General features: G+C 39.3%; 1 protein-coding gene across 4 annotated transcripts in view; it reads left to right on the forward strand.

Moving 5' to 3' along the window:
* The window catches only part of nckap1 (NCK-associated protein 1), a 39,708-nt gene that overhangs the window by 16,686 nt on the left and 2,404 nt on the right, over nt 1-20,618 (forward strand). For 2 of the 4 annotated variants that reach the window (XM_084949344.1, XM_084949346.1), the window contains 28 exons: nt 965-1,057; nt 1,160-1,216; nt 2,270-2,412; nt 2,547-2,637; nt 3,482-3,619; nt 3,788-3,836; nt 3,954-4,110; nt 4,323-4,379; nt 4,824-4,920; nt 6,191-6,297; nt 6,394-6,526; nt 7,117-7,198; nt 7,339-7,397; nt 7,599-7,744; nt 7,842-7,974; nt 8,890-9,009; nt 11,594-11,733; nt 12,243-12,374; nt 12,816-13,034; nt 13,648-13,778; nt 14,050-14,147; nt 14,799-14,892; nt 15,307-15,389; nt 16,501-16,581; nt 16,670-16,763; nt 16,848-16,964; nt 19,533-19,642; nt 20,505-20,594. In XM_084949344.1, the coding sequence (XP_084805470.1) occupies nt 965-1,057; nt 1,160-1,216; nt 2,270-2,412; nt 2,547-2,637; nt 3,482-3,619; nt 3,788-3,836; nt 3,954-4,110; nt 4,323-4,379; nt 4,824-4,920; nt 6,191-6,297; nt 6,394-6,526; nt 7,117-7,198; nt 7,339-7,397; nt 7,599-7,744; nt 7,842-7,974; nt 8,890-9,009; nt 11,594-11,733; nt 12,243-12,374; nt 12,816-13,034; nt 13,648-13,778; nt 14,050-14,147; nt 14,799-14,892; nt 15,307-15,389; nt 16,501-16,581; nt 16,670-16,763; nt 16,848-16,964; nt 19,533-19,642; nt 20,505-20,594 (3,051 nt within the window). The remainder of the gene's footprint in view (nt 1-964; nt 1,058-1,159; nt 1,217-2,269; nt 2,413-2,546; nt 2,638-3,481; nt 3,620-3,787; nt 3,837-3,953; nt 4,111-4,322; nt 4,380-4,823; nt 4,921-6,190; nt 6,298-6,393; nt 6,527-7,116; nt 7,199-7,338; nt 7,398-7,598; nt 7,745-7,841; nt 7,975-8,889; nt 9,010-11,593; nt 11,734-12,242; nt 12,375-12,815; nt 13,035-13,647; nt 13,779-14,049; nt 14,148-14,798; nt 14,893-15,306; nt 15,390-16,500; nt 16,582-16,669; nt 16,764-16,847; nt 16,965-19,532; nt 19,643-20,504; nt 20,595-20,618) is intronic. The other 2 variants (XM_084949345.1, XM_084949347.1) reach the window with 1 other exon arrangement.

The following is a 20,618-nucleotide window of genomic DNA, read 5'->3' on the forward strand; positions in this document are numbered from 1 at the left end:
ATTTACATACAGTATGCTTCTGTAATTTCTAGCATGTTAATACACTGCTTCTCAGGTGCTGAAGTCAGATTCTTCATGTTGATTTTTAGACTTTAAAAGATTGATGCAGCAATCTTTTAAAGGTAAACTGGGATTTGTAAACACTTTGTATCCACAGCTAAAGACTCGTATTGACAAAAACAGGAAGAGTGTTTTATTTTTTAAGGTGCTGTTGGGTTAATGGTTTCTGCTTTGCTTATATAGGCAGATTTTACTTTGGTGAAACATTTCATTACAGCTTCTGGAAAACCTCCACACGGAAAACGAGTTATTCAAAACTTTATTTAACATACAACAAGGTGCAAAATAAGAAAATTGATAACCAAGTTCTCCTGTATGCAAAGTGTTCCAGAAAATCATTAAATGAAATAAGTTCTTCACCAAAGTAAAATAACTTTCATGTATATACATGGAATATAAAGTCATTTTTTAAAATTGTCTTAAGAATAGTTTAGCTCCAATAACTGAATTATTTAGCAGCTGTGTGTGGTTTCTGCCGCTTTGCTGTTGATTAAGTTTCAATTAATTAACTTCAAAATGAAGAAACTCCAGACCTGATGATCTCTGCGGATCCCTGAAGGGAAACTTGATAATTACATCTTTTTAGCTGGGTGGGATAGGAATATGCTGATATTTCTCTTCAGAGTTAATAAAAATCAAATTGTCAAAGAAACATATTTCCAGAGTTAAATAGAACTTAACCAGAGTTTATTTTTTATTTAAAAGATGATTTTGATGATTCATTTAAGAAATGTCCAAAGTCAGTCCCATCTTTTAATCATACCAGCTGTATGACGTTTCTCTGTGACTACTCTGAAGGGAACACAGTGAAAGCAGTACTTAGTTACTGGAAAACCTAAGCCTCAGGTTCATGCAGCACTTCTAAAATTCACAACTTTGTGTTCTTTGCCATGTGGTTTTATAGCAACAGCTGGCCCAGCTGCAGAAGGAGAAGTCAGAGATTCTGAAGAACCTGGCTCTCTATTATTTTACCTTCGTCGATGTCATGGAATTCAAGGTGGGGAAAAACACACAGTGGCACTCACGTGAAGCACACGAGGACGTGTTTCTTTTACTTTGGTGGTTCTAATGAAAACATTTCTCTTCGCTCTATTAATAGGATCATGTGTGTGAGCTGTTGAACACCATTGATGCCTGTCAGGTCTTCTTTGACATTGTAAGCAAATATATTTTATTTATCTTTTTTAAAGAATGTGTATCACATGTAACAGGACAATGTTTTAACGCTTCAGAAAACATAGAAAGAAGCCTAAAAAAGGAAGAATTACCCACCAGAATCTGCAAAGTTCTGTAATGGGTCAAAGACTCCCTTTTCCTAGAGACTGAAAACGAGGCCCAAAGGAGGAGCAAGAGTCTAGATCCCACTCAGAAGTCTTGAACTACAATAAGCTGTAAAGTTATTGAGGATTTTTTTCCCCCCAGACGACTTCTAGACTTAATCCTTTCTTTTATTAGAACCATTGAGTGAAATCTTTCTCCTGTGCTTACCTCATCATGTTTCAGAAATGAAGAATCCTAAAGAGATTCTCTCCTCCCCTTTCTTTCCTCTATTTTTTTTTCATTCTTCCTCATTCCCTGAGCATTCCAGAGCCACAGAAGTATTTATGAATATGTTTTACTTTCAGCAAGGAAGTTAAATGGTTGGTTCAGTTTTTCCGTTTGCATGAAAATGTTACCACAGGGTGGGTTTAGTCTGGGACAAATCCTGGGAGTTAACCTGCACTGAAGTTTAGGATCTTTGAAAAGGATTCTTTACCTTTGTGAATTAGAGCATAATTGCACATTTTGTGTCATACTTTAAAAGATACGCCAAAGTGATAGAATTTGGAAGATATCATCTTGATGTCCTTGAAAATATTACAGACTAAACTGGATCCAGATCACCTCCGCATGTATAAACTCAATTTATACATATTTCAGAGCAGGAGTGGGTAATTAAAATTCCCCAGGGCCTGTTGGGGCTGTTGTGGGGCTACTCCAATAAGCTGAACTCAATTCTGCTCAATTTTATCTCTTTAAAAACTTATTGGTGGTGTTCTCCACAACAGTCCCAGTATCTCATATGGCCTCTTGGGAAAATTAATTGCCTACCCCTCCTTTAGAGGAAGTGTTCAGCCTTGATGGAGGTATATAGTCTCTTGTTTCTGTGTAATCGCTGCCTTTCTTGTTGTTTGCTTCATGTAATGACACACCTGTGTTCCCCCATCAGACGGTGAATTTTGACCTGACTAAGAACTACCTGGATCTGGTGGTAACATACACTACTCTGATGATAATACTTTCTCGCATAGAGGAGAGGAAAGCCATCATAGGGCTTTACAACTATGCCCACGAGATGACGCATGGAGCCAGGTAACTGAGACAGACATGCAGAAGTTAGATTGATGTGAGAAGTTTGCACACTATTACAGACACCATAGCAGCATAAACTGTTAGTAGAAACAGTTACTTAGACACTACGTCACTACTTCTGTGTGTTGCTGCAGTGACCGGGAGTACCCCAGGTTGGGCCAAATGATTGTGGATTATGAGAACCCTTTGAAGAAGATGATGGAGGAGTTTGTTCCACATGGAAAGGTGGGAGAATTGTTTGTGCATTGTGAAATGTAGGTTTTTAACATTGTACAAATGCAAGATAGTTGATGCAGAGAGCTTTTGGTTTGCAAGATCTATACTAAAACTAGGAAAACGGTTTCTGTAAAGGAACCCGTCTATTCTGTTCATCCATGTAGATCACTTGTGTATACACCTGTAGCTGTACTGAATAATAATGTGATGTCAGTACTGATCAAAATAATCACTGGTTTGATTTTCCTTGATCAATAGCCCTGGTATATGCACCATGATCTACAGTGTTTACAGATACTTCTGCTTTTATTGGTTAGTGTTGTTTTTGAATGAGGTTCAGTTGCCATAGCATTTCAAATGCCTCACTGAGCTTAGTCCATGTGGCATATTGTCCACAAACATACAGACTTCTACTTTTCAAATCATGCATGACTTATGCTTGTGTGGGAAATCTACGTTGTGACTTCCGTCATAACTGGAAACTCGGTTTTTGCACTACTCTGTAACATTTTCCGTAACCTGACATGCGCCTCATGTTGGGTCGACACAGCTCGCAGCGACTCGAATGGTGTAGAAGGTTACAGCATAGGGTTGGGGAGAGTTTCCGGTTACAATAAAAAATGAGGACATTGATTTCCTGCAGAAGTCTAAATCAGGTTTGATACTTCAAATAAACTTAATTGAAAACAAAGAGGATGGTTTAACAACTTTCATGACTTTAACAACACTATAAAGGGTTTTGGTTTTTTTTTTTTTCCCAAGTTTGCGTACAGTGGCTCTGAAATTGCTGCTTATTTAGTTTCAAAAGTCAGTTTTATACCGGAAGAATTTAGTCCTGTCTCTCCTCCTGCAGTCCCTGTCAGATGCGTTGGTCAGCCTTCAGATGGTCTATCCCAGGAGGAATCTGTCAGCTGACCAGTGGAGGAACGCCCAGCTGCTTTCTCTCATCTCTGCTCCCTCCACAATGCTCAATCCTGCTCAGTCTGACACTGTTAGTATCCCGATTGACTGTCTTAAAATAATCTGTATGATCTGAATGATCATTTAAAGCTTCTCAATAATCTATTAACCTGTTCTGTGCAGGCTTTTAATGTCAGAGCTTCTTTGTGCCAAGTGATACAACTGGAAAAACTGAAATCAACTGTGTCTTTGTCTTTAGATGCCCTGTGAATACCTGTCACTGGACACGATGGAAAAGTGGATTGTTTGTAAGTAGTGTAGAAGCAGAGTCGAATCTAGTGCTCTGATCATGTGAATTGGGTGCCAGATGATCAAAAGGCTTCAGTCTGCAGTTAGCTCTGTATTTCTCTCCGTTCTCTCTGCAGTTGGTTTCATCCTGTGTCATGTGGCGCTGAATAGCGACGCAGCAGCGCTGTCTTTGTGGAAGTTGGCTCTGCAGAGCTCCACCTGTCTCTGTCTGTTCAGGGATGAAGTTTTCCACATCCACAAGGCTGCTGAGGACCTTTTTGTGAACATCAGAGGGTATGAGAATGTGTCTATGTGGACACAGGCAGGCGCTCTTTAACTGGTGCACAATCACACAAACTGTGATCATGTCTCCTTTTTTTACTTTGATATGATTGTTGAATATCTTTGTGGTTTGAATTTTTATTGAGGAATTTTCTGTCATTTTCTGTCCCAGTTTTCCCATTTTGCTCTTTTTAAAGCATCCTTTCCTCTTGTGTGTTTTGCAGGTACAACAAACGCATCAATGACATCAGGGAGTGCAAAGAACAGGCCCTGTCTCATGCGTATGTATAACCTTGTTTCATACTATCTCATGCAAACATAAAATACACATTTTATATATTTTTTTCCAATGCCCCCATTTTCTATATTATTAATTTATATTCCTGGTCTTTTATTTAAAGATTTTAACTGTCATTTTAGCATTTGCTTCTACCCTCTCTCGGGAAGCTTCACTGTGAAACATCACCTTTTTCTCTGTATCCTTTTTCATTTTTTCCTCCCGTTTTATCCTCTATTCGTCGTCTTCCCCCATGCCTCATCTCTGCTTTTATCCTCATTACTTATTCCGTCTTCCCCTTTCATCTTTATTCTTCTGCTGTCACTGTCATCTACTTACTTTTTGTCCTCCTGCGGGATTGTCCTAAAAGTGTCAGAATACCATTTAATCACAATGCTTTGTATGTTTTGATGCACTGCTCTGACTTCCTCTCTCTGGCTGCCTACAGAGGCTCCATGCACAGAGAGAGGCGCAAGTTCCTCAGATCAGCTCTGAAAGAGCTGGCCACTGTTTTAGCTGACCAACCTGGACTGCTTGGTCCAAAGGTAATATAAAAAAACACTGCAAATAATACTCTGTTCAGTTGTAATCATAGACTTTCTGTTTCTTCCGGTTTCTGGTTTAAACCTTCTTTCTTTCAGCAGGACATAACTTCGTTTTTGTTACAAAAACAAGTTGGGTTTTATGCAAGTCCAGGGGGAAATATCCTCTAATTCATTTGATCTATGACCTTATCGCTGGTGTTTATCATCTCAATCTCTATTTTCAAGTTGTGTGGAATACAACATGATCTTTATATTTTAAATCATGGTCCATATTACTGTCATGACTGATTATAAGGCAGGACATGATTAAGGCCAGGCCTGCCTTATGATTTGTGTTGAACTTCAGTTTCACAATCAGATCTGCCCAGTTTCTAGTGAGGCTTCAAAAACACTGAGCTGGCGAACACATTCAGCTCAAGACTTCAAAAAGTGGTCTTTGCAAAAACAATGGTTCATTTCACAGTGGCTCACATAACTTAAAAACAACATGTCAAATGAAAGGGGCTGCAACCTGCTGAATTATAAAAAGCTGCCTTACATACTACAGTATCACCTGTTTAGTTGCTTTTTGTTGCTCAGGATGTTTGCTATTGTTTAAATTGACCAAAACCCATTAGACAGACCTAAACTAATTTCAAATTCATTTATTTTAATTAATTAATTTAACCAGATCTTGTGTACAGAGCCTGAGAGGGAGCTCAGGCAAGCTACAAAGCCACCCTCATTCAGCCATTTTAATGTTCTCTACAGAGCAGGTTGCCGTTTACAGAGATCAGTGCAATTCTACAAGTTGCTTTGCCATCATCCTTTCCATGCTCTTAGACTTTAGTGATATCATTCCTGCTGCCATTGATGTTTATAGTTCTGTACAGGGTGGTTTTCCTGTTGCTTTACCTTTCTTCAGCTTTTCATGTATGTGTGTGGGAGAGCACACAGATCCCAGAACAGGTCCCAGTAAATATAAAACTAACATGGATTGAAATAACCTTTTGTTTTCATTATAGCTGAAATTCAGTCAGGATAAACGGAATTAGGTAAAAGAGTGCAACAGATTATATAAAATATGCAGTAAACTACCACTATAACATGTCTTTTAAATTATGCATCATTTAGAGTCTTTACCAGCCCAATTCTTCTAGTGGAACTTGATATACGTCACCAATATTTGCAAAGGCATTCATAAAGTCTCAGATTGCATTTAGAGATTCTGAGAACGCAGATGCTGCGAGCTTCTCTCTCACCACTTCCCTCCAAATTTCTGGTCTGCTAGGCGCTGTTTGTGTTCATGGCGCTGTCATTCGCCCGTGATGAGATCATCTGGCTGCTTCGACACGCAGACAACATCCAGAAGAAAAGCACAGATGATTTCATAGACAAGTAAGCGTGGACAAGTGTGTTTGTGTACACGCGTCATGCTTGTATAAACACACTTGCGTCTTCACACCTGCTAATGTGTGTATGTTTGTTTTGCAGACACATAGCTGAGCTGATCTTCTACATGGAGGAGCTCAGAGCTCATGTCAGGAAGTATGGCCCTGTGATGCAGCGATACTACGTCCAGTACCTGTCTGGGTTTGATGCTGTGGTGCTGAATGAACTGGTTCAGGTGGGAACATATGAAAAAAAATACAAACTCCTGAGACTAAGCACTCTTACTGCATTCAGTCACATTTAATCTGATATTGCTTTCCTCCTAAAACATGGTGTTAATGAGCTGGTGTCACCATCCAGCATGGCTGTGAGGCTGCTTATGTCAGCTGTCAGATTACAGGACTTACATTTACTGTAACGGAGTTTTAAAAGCATGTTTTGTTTTTAATATTTTAATATTTTTTTGAGATGTTATGTTCTAAGTTGAAGGCATTGTATACGTTTTTGTTGTTCAAATTTAGATGATGAGGATGTAAACCTGAGGGGGTAGGGCTAAATAAGTATATACTTCTGCCTACTCCTTTTCAAACAACTGTATGGAATGATTTTATGAAACGTTGGTGAATGTATATGTTTGAAATAAAAAAGAACTGAACTGAACTGAACTAATATTAATATAAAAATTCAACTTTTTTGTTTCTATAATGCTCTTCAAACTTTTTAATGTACTGTATTATTTATTTAACATTTTTGTCATATTTAAAAGATGAATCTACAGTGAGTACAGTCCTGTCTAATCAACCTCATTTCTGTTTTATTTTAAAGAACCTGTCTGTGTGTCCAGAGGATGAATCTATAATCATGTCTTCATTTGTCAACACCATGACTTCTCTCAGTGTTAAACAAGGTAAGACTCTGTTAAATGGAAGATCAGGAGAAATACCAGAACGAGTCGTTATTTTTGCAGTTGCACTGGCAGTATTGATCGTAGTACAGTTATTAATAATTAAAGTTACTAAAATACTGAGTGTGATTTGTGTGTTTCAGTGGAGGATGGAGAAGTGTTTGACTTCAGAGGCATGAGACTGGATTGGTTCAGACTGCAGGTATATACATAACTTTCATGCTTAAATTCTTTTGAAATAAGTCTTTCAAGGATAACATAGTTTCCTTGAAAACGAAAACATAATAAAATATTTAATGTGATATTAACGATGCTGTTCAGTAAGTCGGTAGTGCAATATGTAACAATAAAGAACTTGGATTTGTCTTTTATGCCCTGCTTGTACTGTTATTCCTCTCTCTAGGCCTACACAAGTGTCTCTAAAGCCAGTCTCGGTTTAGCCGATCACAAAGAGCTCGGTAAAATGATGAACACCATCATCTTCCACACAAAGATGGTGGACTCTCTGGTGGAGATGCTTGTGGAGACATCAGACCTGTCTATTTTCTGGTGAGACACTCATGTGAAACTCTGGTAAGTCCTGTGCGTAATTCAGACATAAGTTTAAATATGTATATTTTCCTTTTTTCTCTGTTCTTGTGTGAAGCTTCTACAGCCGTGCATTTGAGAAGATGTTTCAGCAGTGCTTGGAGCTTCCCTCCCAGAGCCGCCACTCAGTCTGTTTCCCTCTGCTTTGTACACACTTCATGTCCTGTACACATGAGCTCTGTCCCGAGGAGGTAAATACACACATGCATACAAAAACCCAGTTTGTGTGATATTCTTTTTAATTTTACATAATGGGGCCTGTAGATGGAGAGATGAGGACATTTGAAAGTTTCCCAAGAATAGATATCTGTGGGTTGAACGGAAGGTACAGAGGAAGGGGGATAGATGGGGAGATGTAATGAAAGGGGGGTGGATATAATGAAGGGAAATGCATAGAGGTCAGTAAATCAACCGAGACATATTTTCTTCTTTTTAAACGTGATCGAGGACGTAATCAGCACGTGTTGCTGCACTTCAAATAGGATCTCCTAATGGCCAATTCTGTGTATGTTTGATGGTATCAGTTGGTCAAAATGTCAGCAGCAAATGTTACAAAAATGTGCCCATTTGGTCAACTTTTAGTGAATTTTCCAAATATAAAAATGTGGAGTCTTTGACTTCCCAGTTTTAATCCAATTTCACACTCAGATGATTTAATGTTTAAAAATTAAAGGGGAAAAAGGAAAAACATGGAAGAACAAGAAACTTTTCATGTGAAAAAACTCACATTACAGTACAAGGATGTTCAGCCAGTCGAGTGTGGCTTTAATCACTGCTGGTTGGAAGTGAAAAGCAAAAATTGACTCAGTATAGGCATAAACTGTTATCTGAAGGACACTGATAAACACACTTGTTATTGGAACCAGCAGACAGTTGGGCTTTCTTTTTTTAATACCCATCTAAAATGCATCTGAACAGGCACCCCGCAGTAACTGTTTTGGTCTTTTTGGAGCAGATTCTACAAAATTCAATACAATTTTTATCATTGACTGACAGCCGCTTTCCCCTCTGAGCCTGGACATCAGGCGTGATATGTGTGATGATTATGCTGTTTTGATAATGATTTCACTTTGAGTCTTTTTGTCTCTTCCTACTCTCCTCCTCAGCGTCACCACATAGGGGATCGAAGCCTGTCGTTGTGCAACATGTTTTTGGACGAAATGGCCAAACAGGCCAGAAACCTGATCACCGACATCTGCACCGAGCAGTGTACACTCAGTGACCAGGTAGGAACACAAACCCTACTGTTTACAGGGACAGTTTGACATTTCTAGCTTGAATACAAATGCTACAAATTACTGATCAGACTGACAGTGATACAGGTTAACAACCTGCGTCAGCCAACCCCTCCAACACCCTCTGTTTGAATGCTGGTTAGACGCTGACAGACTTTATTGAGAATAAAATCAATCCAAAGATAAACTGACCAGTTCATCTGGTTTAATCTATACCACTAGGAACAAAACAGCAGGGCTACAGTTGTGCAGACTTCCACACAAGAGGAGAAATACATCCGGGAGTTTATTTCCTTCTTCCAGTATGAAAAAAATACTTTATTTCAAGGTAGAATCAGGCTTTATAAAATATTTTGCCACGTGTAATTGTGATTCTGTAAATGTCCATTCAATTGTAAATGATCCCTTTTTGGGGCATTAAGAAATTAATTGCTGGCTTATTAATGTAGAAACAATAATACATGGTATTGATAATTTTGCTATTATGCAAGTTTGACCCAGTACTGAAATAGATTCTCAGATCGACCAACACTTTGCCATCAATACCCAGAGCATAAAATGATGTTTGTCCATATAAATATTTAGTCATTTGTTGAAGCTTGTTGTTGTTAAAAGCTCCTTAAACATGTCTGTCAGTCTCCTGGTTTAACTGCCTAAGAAAGATTACCATGTTGCTTTTCTTTTGTCTTCAACATGAGATAAAATACAGGGAGTGCAGAATTATTAGGCAATAATTTTATTATTGAACAACAACCATGTTCTCAATGAACCCAAAAAACTCATTAATATCAAAGCTGAATGTTTTTGGAAGTAGTTTTTAGTTTGTTTTTAGTTTTAGCTATTTTAGGGGGATATCTGTGTGTGCAGGTGACTATTACTGTGCATAATTATTAGGCAACTTAACAAAAAACAAATATATACCCATTTCAATGATTTATTTTTACCTATGAAACCAATATAACATCTCCACATTCACAAATATACATTTCTGACATTCAAAAACAAAACAAAAACAAATCAGCGACCAATATAGCCACCTTTCTTTGCAAGGACACTCAAAAGCCTGCCATCCATGGATTCTGTCAGTGTTTTGATCTGTTCACCATCAACATTGCGTGCAGCAGCAACCACAGCCTCCCAGACACTGTTCAGAGAGGTGTACTGTTTTCCCTCCTTGTAAATCTCACATTTGATGATGGACCACAGGTTCTCAATGGGGTTCAGATCAGGTGAACAAGGAGGCCATGTCATTAGTTTTTCTTCTTTTATACCCTTTCTTGCCAGCCACGCTGTGGAGTACTTGGACGCGTGTGATGGAGCATTGTCCTGCATGAAAATCATGTTTTTCATGAAGGATGCAGACTTCTTCCTGTACCACTGCTTGAAGAAGGTGTCTTCCAGAAACTGGCAGTAGGACTGGGAGTTGAGCTTGACTCCATCCTCAACCCGAAAAGGCCCCACAAGCTCATCTTTGATGATACCAGCCCAAACCAGTACTCCACCTCCACCTTGCTGGCGTCTGAGTCGGACTGGAGCTCTCCGCCCTTTACCAATCCAGCCACGGGCCCATCCATCTGGCCCATCAAGACTCACTCTCATTTCATCAGTCCATAAAACCTTAGAAAAATCAGTCTTGAGATATTTCTTGGCCCAGTCTTGACGTTTCAGCTTGTGTGTCTTGTTCAGTGGTGGTCGTCTTTCAGCCTTTCTTACCTTGGCCATGTCTCTGAGTATTGCACACTTTGTGCTTTTGGGCACTCCAGTGATGTTGCAGCTCTGAAATATGGCCAAACTGGTGGCAAGTGGCATCTTGGCAGCTGCACGCTTGACTTTTGTCAGTTCATGGGCAGTTATTTTGCGCCTTGGTTTTTCCACACGCTTCTTGCGACCCTGTTGACTATTTTGAATGAAACGCTTGATTGTTCGATGATCACGCTTCAGAAGCTTTGCAATTTTGAGGCTGCTGCATCCCTCTGCAAGATATCTCACTATTTTTGACTTTTCTGAGCCTGTCAAGTCCTTCTTTTGACCCATTTTGCCAAAGGAAAGGACGTTGCCTAATAATTATGCACACCTGATATAGGGTGTTGATGTCATTAGACCACACCCCTTCTCATTACAGAGATGCACATCACCTAATATGCTTAATTGGTAGTAGGCTTTCGAGCCTATACAGCTTGGAGTAAGACAACATGCATGAAGAGGATGATGTGGACAAAATACTCATTTGCCTAATAATTCTGCACTCCCTGTATACCTCATTTATCCCAAAAGTTCAAAAAATCTACAACCTTACTTAAATAAAATACAATAGCTAAAAAAAAATGAGAGCAAGGCAAAACAAAATCAATCAATACGTTAAAACATAATCAATAGAAAAGATTTCAGTTAAATGAGGAAAAAAGGAGCTTAATAAGTAAAATTTTTAATAAATTGTAAAAATCATAATATAAAACAATAGCGATTCTTTTAACAAGTAAAAAGGTCTCATGTAAATCTGAAGAGCACTTTAAAACCAAATGTCAGTGGCTTAATAATTGTAGTGAAATGTTGTACCTTTTTATTTTTACCTTAGCTGCTTCCCAAGCACTGCGCAAAAACCATCAGCCAAGCTGTGAACAAGAAGAGCAAGAAGGCGACGGGGAAGAAAGGCGAGCCGGAGAGGGAGAAACCAGGCGTGGAGAGCATGAGGAAGAACAGACTGCTGGTCACCAAGTTAGTACAAAAAGAGGGAACATGAAGATCTGAATGTTTTTGAAGGATCTGCAGAGCCACAGTCTGCCTCTGTCTGTTCTCAGGCTCAGCTTATTCTTTATGCTTCTTTTAAAAACTCATTACTGTTGAGTGTGTTTTAATTATAGTGATCTGTAATTGTTTATAGATTAATAAGTATTCATCTTTGCTCATGCAGTAAAAATGAAAATGGTAATATTTAGTTGTTTCTTTCTCCTATAAATAGTTGAAATATTATTTTTTTAACACATCAAATCTGGCTGGTATTGTTTTGAACCCTCCACCGTGTTGTTATCACCGTTTCCCAGACGTGTCAGTGCTTTCCAATTAAGTTTTTATATTTTCACCTACATATATCTATACTTCCTTCATTTTAAGTCTCATAGTTTTGCTCTCCTTTATTGGTTTTATTAGTATTGTTGCTTGTTTTCTCTGCACAGATCAGGTTTTTAATAATATCTGTTGTTTATGTGTCTCCTCCCGCCCCCCAGTCTGGATAAACTCCACACCGCCTTATCTGAACTCTGCTTCTCCATCAACTACGTTCCCAACCTGATTGTGTGGGAGCACACTTTCACACCGAGGGAGTACCTCACCTCGCACCTGGAGATCCGATTTACCAAGTAAATAAGCACGCACGCATGCTTTCATAGTGAAGGTGTATAATTACAGATACATTTTGTCCAATTTAGCGTTGCATCTGTCGACCTCACAGCCCAGCTAACGCTGCTCTTCACCACCTCTGTGTTAATTAAATACTACACGTACAGCTTTCAGTGAATAGGAAAAAGTACAAATTACTACTTCATCATGACATGACAGTAATTATTAAGCAGTGCACAGTCCAGAGGTTGTGCTTTAAGCAGTTATTTAAAAGCAGATTAATTAAGCAGTTTAGGTGTAAACAGCTTTGGTGTTTCAGAATGAAAAGTTAAGGGATTGCAGCTTTATGATCGTTAAAATTAAGGTAATTAAAGTAAGTTGTGCAACTTTGAGGTTTAAAAGTGCTCTTACTAAATGTACTTTAACTTAGGCATGTCTTATTGACCTCTGATCGTGTCCAGGTCCATAGTGGGGATGACCATGTACAACCAGGCTACTCAGGAGATAGCCAAGCCCAGCGAGCTGCTGACGAGCGTCCGAGCATACATGACCGTGCTGCAGTCCATAGAGAACTACGTCACCATCGACATCACACGAGTTTTCAACAACGTCCTCCTGCAGCAGACGCAGCACCTGGACAGCCACGGAGAGCCCACCATCACCAGTTTATACACAAACTGGTGTGTTGATTTTTAGCACTTCTGCAGTTCTCCAAAAACATTGTTAATAAAATACCAAAAAATGATACAGCAAAGGAAGCAGAAGTGTAATTTGAGGAGGAAATAAACAACAAACAACGCAAATAACTGACTAGACTTCTCTCAGTAGTTTCAGATGATTGTTTTTTTTTAATCAGAGCAATTTCTATTCTCCTCACATCCAGCTCCATATCTTTATTCTTGGGCTTTACTACAGTAGCTTTTTTCGGGGCCTTAATTCAGCCTCTCTGTTTACCTTCTGTCTGAAACGAACAGTTTTGAGTGCACCCTACCTTAACTCCAACTTTCTTCTGAAAAGTTGGTTTAGTTAGTTTAACATTTAATTTATTATAACATTTAGGAAGATGCACTATTTGACTGGAGGACCAAATAAGCACATCCACACCAGTGAGGGGTAAATCCTGAACCCAAAACAAGCAGAAAACCAAATAAAAATTTAATGGTTTGCAAGCTCAGTGGCTACAGTTTTACTTATTTATTATACCCGACAGACCTTAATGGAGCTCAGCTTGTTTTTCTTTTGAGGACCAAGCATGTAACCTATACTGAGACGGCATCCTGTGTGTGTTTGTAGGTACTTGGAAACGTTGCTCCGCCAGGTCAGTAACGGACACATCGCCTACTTCCCCGCCATGAAGGCTTTCGTCAACCTGCCCACTGAGAACGAACTAACTTTCAATGCTGAAGAATACTCTGATATCTCTGGTACAATCACTCAAAAGATTGTTTACTCATACAAACACACTTTGTGCATGAAAATGTTAGTAACTTGGTATTTATGACGACAAACAATAAATCAGCTATAGAAGAGAAACCTTAATGTGGGGTTTTGTGTATTAATATTAAAAACAATCTCATTTGCTATAAAGAGGAACAAAGTTTAGAGTTTAGCCATCTTGTTTTTTTTTCTGTTCCTCGTCTTTTTTTTTCTGCTGAAAGTTTATTGAAAGTGTTTATTTTTTTGCTTTTTCCACAGAGATGCGTTCCCTGTCAGAGCTCTTGGGCCCGTATGGTATGAAGTTTCTTAGTGAGAGCCTGATGTGGCACATCTCATCTCAGGTTGCTGAGCTGAAGGTATAAACATGTCCACAATCATAAAGATATACTCACATATTTAATAATAATAATAATAATAATAATATAAACTGTTATACCAAGTTGTACAGGTGATATTATTAGTCAATGAGTTTTATTGAGGGCGATCGTGGCTCAAGAGTTGTGAGTTTCGCCTTGTAATCGGAAGGTTGCCGGTTCGAGCCTCGGCTCGGACAGTCTCGGTCGTTGTGTCCTTGGGCAAGACACTTCACCTACCGCCTACTGGTGTTGGCCAGAAGGGCCGATGGCGCGATATGGCAGCCTCGCTTCTGTCAGTCTGCCAGGCCATTTACCATTTATTCAAATGAGTGATTTCTTTTTCCTTACCTGATGGGTCTCTGATTCTTTCTTTTTTTTAAATATAACATTCAGAAAACCGATTCATATATTTGTAATCTTTTGTGAGAAGTCAGAGCAGTGTGCCTGGCCTTATTGGGGATATCCCTTCTCCCTTACATCAGAGAGAGCCAAAACTAGGGAAACAAATTGGTTGATATTGAGTGTTTAGTGTAGTCTGACGCCTTCCATGGTTCCATTCATAACCAGGCTTTTTTTTTTTTTCATTTTTAAAAATTTTGACAAAATGTTCTTACATATATTTGTGTTTTGTTTATTTGCGTTTCTCTGTAGAAACTGGTGGTAGAAAACATGGAGGTGTTGACCCAGATGAGGACGAGCTTTGACAAACCAGACCACATGGCTGCGCTCTTCAAGAAACTCACCTGTAATTACTAACACTAACGCTAATGCTTGTGCTTACACTTACTTGGCACAGATCTTTGCAGCTACAGTTTCATCATGGTGCCAAACAATAAGTGATTATCCAAACACGATGGGAGTACTTATGCCACTTTTTGTGTGTGTGATGTTTAGCTGTTTACAATCAGCAGCCTTGGTTTGTTTCATGTCAGTGTCTCAGTGTCAGTCTCTTGTTTGAGATTCGATTACATCTGTGTTAAACTTGCCATCGTATTGAAAGTGGTTGGTTAGAAATGACTTCAAGTTAGTACACTTGAAGTACAAATTGATACACCTCCTTGCAAGTTTATTTTTTGTGACTGGTGAACTCCTGAATTAACACTGATCACTATGACAGCTGCTGTAATCCACTCACTCGCTGTGTTTTCTGTCTTTGTAGCTGTGGATAGTGTTTTGAAGAGAATGACCATCATTGGGGTCATTTTGTCCTTCCGCTCGCTCGCTCAGGAGGCTCTGAGAGACGTAAGGCACACATAATCATATACCACTTTGAGGTGATAGATACTGGCAACTTGTGTCAATCAAGGTTATTATAATTAACTAAAACTAAAGCTGGATGTGGAAAAAAATACTGAAAAAAATTAATTAACTCAAACAATTTTGTGAACTTGAATAGAATAAAATGAAAATGTAAAGGAAAGTTTGACTATTTACGATACTGTGACACACCGTGGGTCAGCTGCTTTTGAAAAATTAGTTTTTATTGTAAAACCTGTACTAATTTTCTCTGAGACATTCAGAGTAATAGCATGCAGTAATAATTAAAAAGACTAAGATGAACACTGAAACTAACAAGACCTAAGCCGAAATAAGAAAATCCACTCTGGAAACTAACTGAAGCTAAACTTAATTTAAAACAAAAAGTCAAAACTAAAACTAGAAAATACAAAACTATAATAATGTGCATTTCTTTATTCAGCTTTGGGGCATATTCATGGCATTAAAATACAGTCATTTAAAAATGTTTTCATTTAGAAAGGTACAGTAGATGTTGTAGGCATTTTAATATTGAACCTTGTCATCTTTTATACTGTAAATGGCCAAAATCAGTCTTACTAGACTGTCTCATCGACAATCACAATAGCTTGCATTATGTCCCTGTCAGGTTAAAGCTGAGTTATTATGAATACATCAAATATGAATTAAACCTGGCTCTGATTCCAGCTACAGTCCTTAAGGAAAATTGACTCCCCTCTTGTCTTTTTAACGATAAATATCATGGTTTATACTTACAAGCTTTCATGTTCTTTGGTCCTCTGGATTTAGCAATTTAGAAGTTGGAGTTGGACCTTGTTCCAGAACTGGATTAACAGACCTAAGACTGACATTTAGCTGGTTTCCGGAAGCGCTGCTTATTAAAAGTGAAAGGATAAAAATATCAGGCAGCACTCTGAAATCACACATTAAATTAAGACATTCAGTGTAAGTGTTGAGGTACATGTTTATTGGCCTTTGCTCATTCAGTCTGAGATTTCCTGATAGTGCTGAAAAGCACAGTTATAAATATTTTAGAGTATTTCCTCTTCCATCTTTCTCCGTCTTAGTGGTCTGTGTCGGTTTTGCGTTTTTCCAGGTTTTGTCCTGTCACATTCCTTTCCTGGTCAGCTCAGTGGAGGATTTCAAGGACCACATTCCCCGAGAGACGGACATGAAGGTAAAACACACTGACGGGCTTGTCGAGGTAGATACGCTTCCGGATGTCCCGCTCTTTGCGTTCATGTGGATGTTTTGTCTGTTTCCAGGTGGCCATGAACGTTTACGAGCTGTCCTCAGCAGCAGGTTTACCCTGTGAGATCGACCCAGCTCTGGTGGTGGCTCTGTCTTCTCAAAAGAGCGGTGAGTCGCAAACACGGTCACACACAAACACGATGGAGGAGCCACGCAATTCATCTGTATGACCATCACGATGTTTGTCTGCAGAGAACATCAGCCCAGAGGAGGAGTATAAGATCGCCTGTCTGCTGATGGTCTTTGTGGCAGTTTCGTTGCCAACACTTGCCAGCAACGTGATGTCGCAGTACAGCCCAGCCATCGAAGGTAGGACACCATGCTCTTTTTTTTTTTTTTTTTTTTTTTTTTTTGTAGATTTGTTAAGAAGATCTAGTTAAAGTGACTCTCACACAGATTTTATGTTTGCAGTATGAAGTGCAATAAAGAGAAGGCACGAAACTTCAAAGACTCAAAGTGGCGGTTCATCCTAAAATCACATTTCTATATTTTTCCTGTGGCCTGCAGTGCTGTGTCTCCATCTAGACTGTTTTGGTGTGAGTCAGCCAGCTCTGTAGATATTATTAGCAGAGATGTCTGCTTTCTCTTGATTCAAATAGAAAGAAACGCTTCTCCCATTTTGGTATTTAAGGTGCCAAAAAGTTCATTTGGAAAAACTCGGCATTAATGTCTCTTTCCACAAATTGTGACCCAGTTACTCGGAAAAAACACACCAACCTTGCAGCGAGCATTTTCATGCAGGGACTACTTTCTGTCTCGCAAACTATATCTGCCAGTCGTATCTGTGTGCAGAAAGAAGTCTGTCGTGCGCCAGTGACAGCGAGACAGGATGTAAAATTAATGGCACCCCCCCCCTCAAGCTGAGCGGTAATGATAGCTCGCTGCTTGCTTCATTTATATGGAGGATGTAGACAGTGGAAAGAAAACATGTAAAAGGCTGATATTGTTTAAAAATGTTTTCCTTTTCATTTTTTTTTTTCTTGTTGTTGTTTGAGAACCACAAAGGAAGTGCCACCTAGTAGACTGATTTTTAAAACCACTACAGGCCAGAGGTGAAGAGGAAAGTGCAGGCAGGGTGGAGTTGGCAGCCTCCCTCAAGATGCTCAGATTTGTTTGGTTGGGGGTGACCAGAACGGACATGACTAGAAATGAGTGTATTGGAGAGACGGCACAAGTGGAGCTGTTTGAAGACAAAGTTAGAGAGGTAGGATGAGATGGTTTGGATAGTGGAGTTGAATATGGAGCTGCCAGACAGGAAGGAGAAGAAAATACTGCTGAGAAGAAACATGTATGTAGTGGTTGGCGAGACAGAAGAGCATGCTAGACACTAGAGTCGAGAGGAAAAACATGTACATCTGATTACTGGGTTAAAAACAGTAACATGACGGTGATGCCTTCAGGTCAGGGGTGTGAAATAATGAGTCCCGGAGGCCAGAAGCCAGTTGGGTCCACTGGAACTGTATTTTCAAAAGTTTTCCAGCTTTTTCTGTTGGTAAATATTGATCTTCCCCACTGCCATTCACACTACATGAAATACTTATGTAATAGATTAATAATTAAGTGAGAGAAAAGTTTCTGTTTTTCCAGTATCTCCACATTTCTAATGCTGAACACTCAGTTTTCTTATATTAGGATAAGTCAGGGATTAAATGTTTAGTTGAATGCGTTTCCACCAACAGAAAGGAGAGTTTCACTGGTTCAGCCCACTTAAGATCAGAGTGGGGCATTTGTGGCCCACGATGTAAAATTAGTTTGACATCCCCGCTTTAGGTTTCTTTGTTTGTTTAACCCACATTACAAATCTTTGTCATGTTCACTTTTGCTGTTAGCCTAACAAGCAGCAGTTACCTTCTGGAAATTACAGATGTCATGCATGCATTCTGCTGCACTCCAGGTGTGTTCTTTTAAAAAAGTGTTTGACTTAATGACTTGACTTTGGTTTGAGGCCGGCTGAGACTCTATGGGAGGAAAAATTCTGGAGTAATTGTTGTGACTCAAATGATTACGGAACAGAAATTATAATACATGATGCACTTAAGTATATTTGTGATACAAATTGATTCCTCTCCATCATTTTGCCCTCCATTTCTAGCTCTAATATTCATTAATAAAGGGGATAATAAGCCCGTCTTGTGACTCACTGCTGGGAAAAAAGAATTCCACTTTGTAGGAAACAAAATTTACCACGTTCAACGCGCGAGACTGTTTCTGCATGCAAATGATGTCGACCTTGTGCCCCAAGATTGATTTATGTGTGTTCATTAGAGCCATATTATCATCTTCATTATGTGTACTTTTTAAATAATTAATCAGTTTTAAATGTCTGTTTAGCCCATGTGACCCGTGTTTGTTTTTATTTATTTGCCTGAAAGATTTATTCAGTTATACAGACTTGATATTTAGATCCACGGAGGGGCATCGCTGCAGATACATGAGGCCTTTTGATGAGGTATCGAAGAGAGTTATAACTCAAGGTCGCGAATTATCAAGACAGTGCCACTTAACAACCTTGAAATGAAAGGCGCCATTGTTAATAAGGGACATTTGAAAAGGATAATGAGTTGTAATGGGCTCCACCATTGTTAGTATGCAGACTGTGTCCCGACGAGTGATTGGTTTTGCCGGGAGCAGGTCTTAACACGTCGCACCGGTGCAGCCACACTAACCGTTCTCTAACCTTACGATTACACGCGCGTTTTATATTCATGTGCTTGTCATCCATGTCACATGCGATACAGAAATGAAGCCCAGGATTGACAGATCCATGTTTTATAAGCCTGAAATTTCCTCTGCTGTGAAAGTCACATGTGAGAAATTAAACCGAGTCAATAATCTCTCATTCTTCAGCTAATCGTGTGTGTTTGCTGCCTCCTACAGGCCACTGTAACAACATCCACTGCCTGGCCAAAGCAATCAACCAGATCGCTGCTGCTCTCTTCACCATCCACAAGGGAAGCATAGAGGACCGCCTCAAAGAGTTCCTGGCTGTAAGACACTGCATTTATGTTACTCTTAGAGAACTTTACATTATAACTGGGGTTTCTCTAGTGTAGCACTGCGCTGTGATGGCAGCTCTGCAGGGCATCATGTCTGCATTCTGACGTAGAAGATATAATAATTAGATTCATTTAAACTTATAGGGGATATAAAATCTCTCATCATAATGTCAACATCAAACACGCAAGGTAACAAATTAAAGGAAAAACCTACAACTGAGGTATCCGGTGACTATTATATGGCTTGGAGCTGTTATTCGGGTCCCCTTTCGAAGTTATCCTGATCAGCTCTGTCCTTTGATGAAACCTTTTTATCCTAAAGGGAATGGTCTCTTTGAGGATGACAGTGTCCCAAACCTTGGGTCATGGACTCACTGAATGGTTTGATGTGTATGAAAATTATGTGATGTAAGCAATGACCTTCATAGTCTTTAGATCTGAGTCCAGCTGAACATCCATGTGAGCTTTTTGGTCGTCACCCTCATCAAAATACCAGGTATCTTTCAGACAAATGAGTTTACAGCAACTTACAGAATCTATTTCAAGGAGAACTGAAGGGCTTATGGAAGGAAACTGTTGTCCCTAGAAGACTTTGTATTGTTGCTCATTATTACCAACAGTCTGTGTTATAAGAAGTACAGAGTAGACAAGCAGTCATGAAGTGCTTACATGTCTTTGAAGCTCCAGTAATTATGCAGTCAAGTCAGATTTTCTTTGATAAATTTGGAAACGGTGTGTAATTTCCCAATTTTTGTCAAGAAATTCTAAAGTTTAGTTAAAACTGATACGAAAACAAAACCGAAGCTTGACTTGAGAGACTCATAACATCAGTCTGTAACATGTTTCTGTGTAGCTGGCCTCATCCAGCCTGCTGAAGATCGGTCAGGAAACGGACAAGATGACGACGCGTAACAGAGAATCTGTCTACCTGCTGCTGGACATGGTAAGAAAACTTTACGTACAGGAG

The sequence above is a fragment of the Perissodus microlepis genome, chromosome 13, assembly GCF_051167445.1.
Source record: "Perissodus microlepis isolate ML-2025 ecotype Zambia chromosome 13, ASM5116744v1, whole genome shotgun sequence".
Classification (NCBI taxonomy): Eukaryota; Metazoa; Chordata; class Actinopteri; order Cichliformes; family Cichlidae; genus Perissodus; species Perissodus microlepis.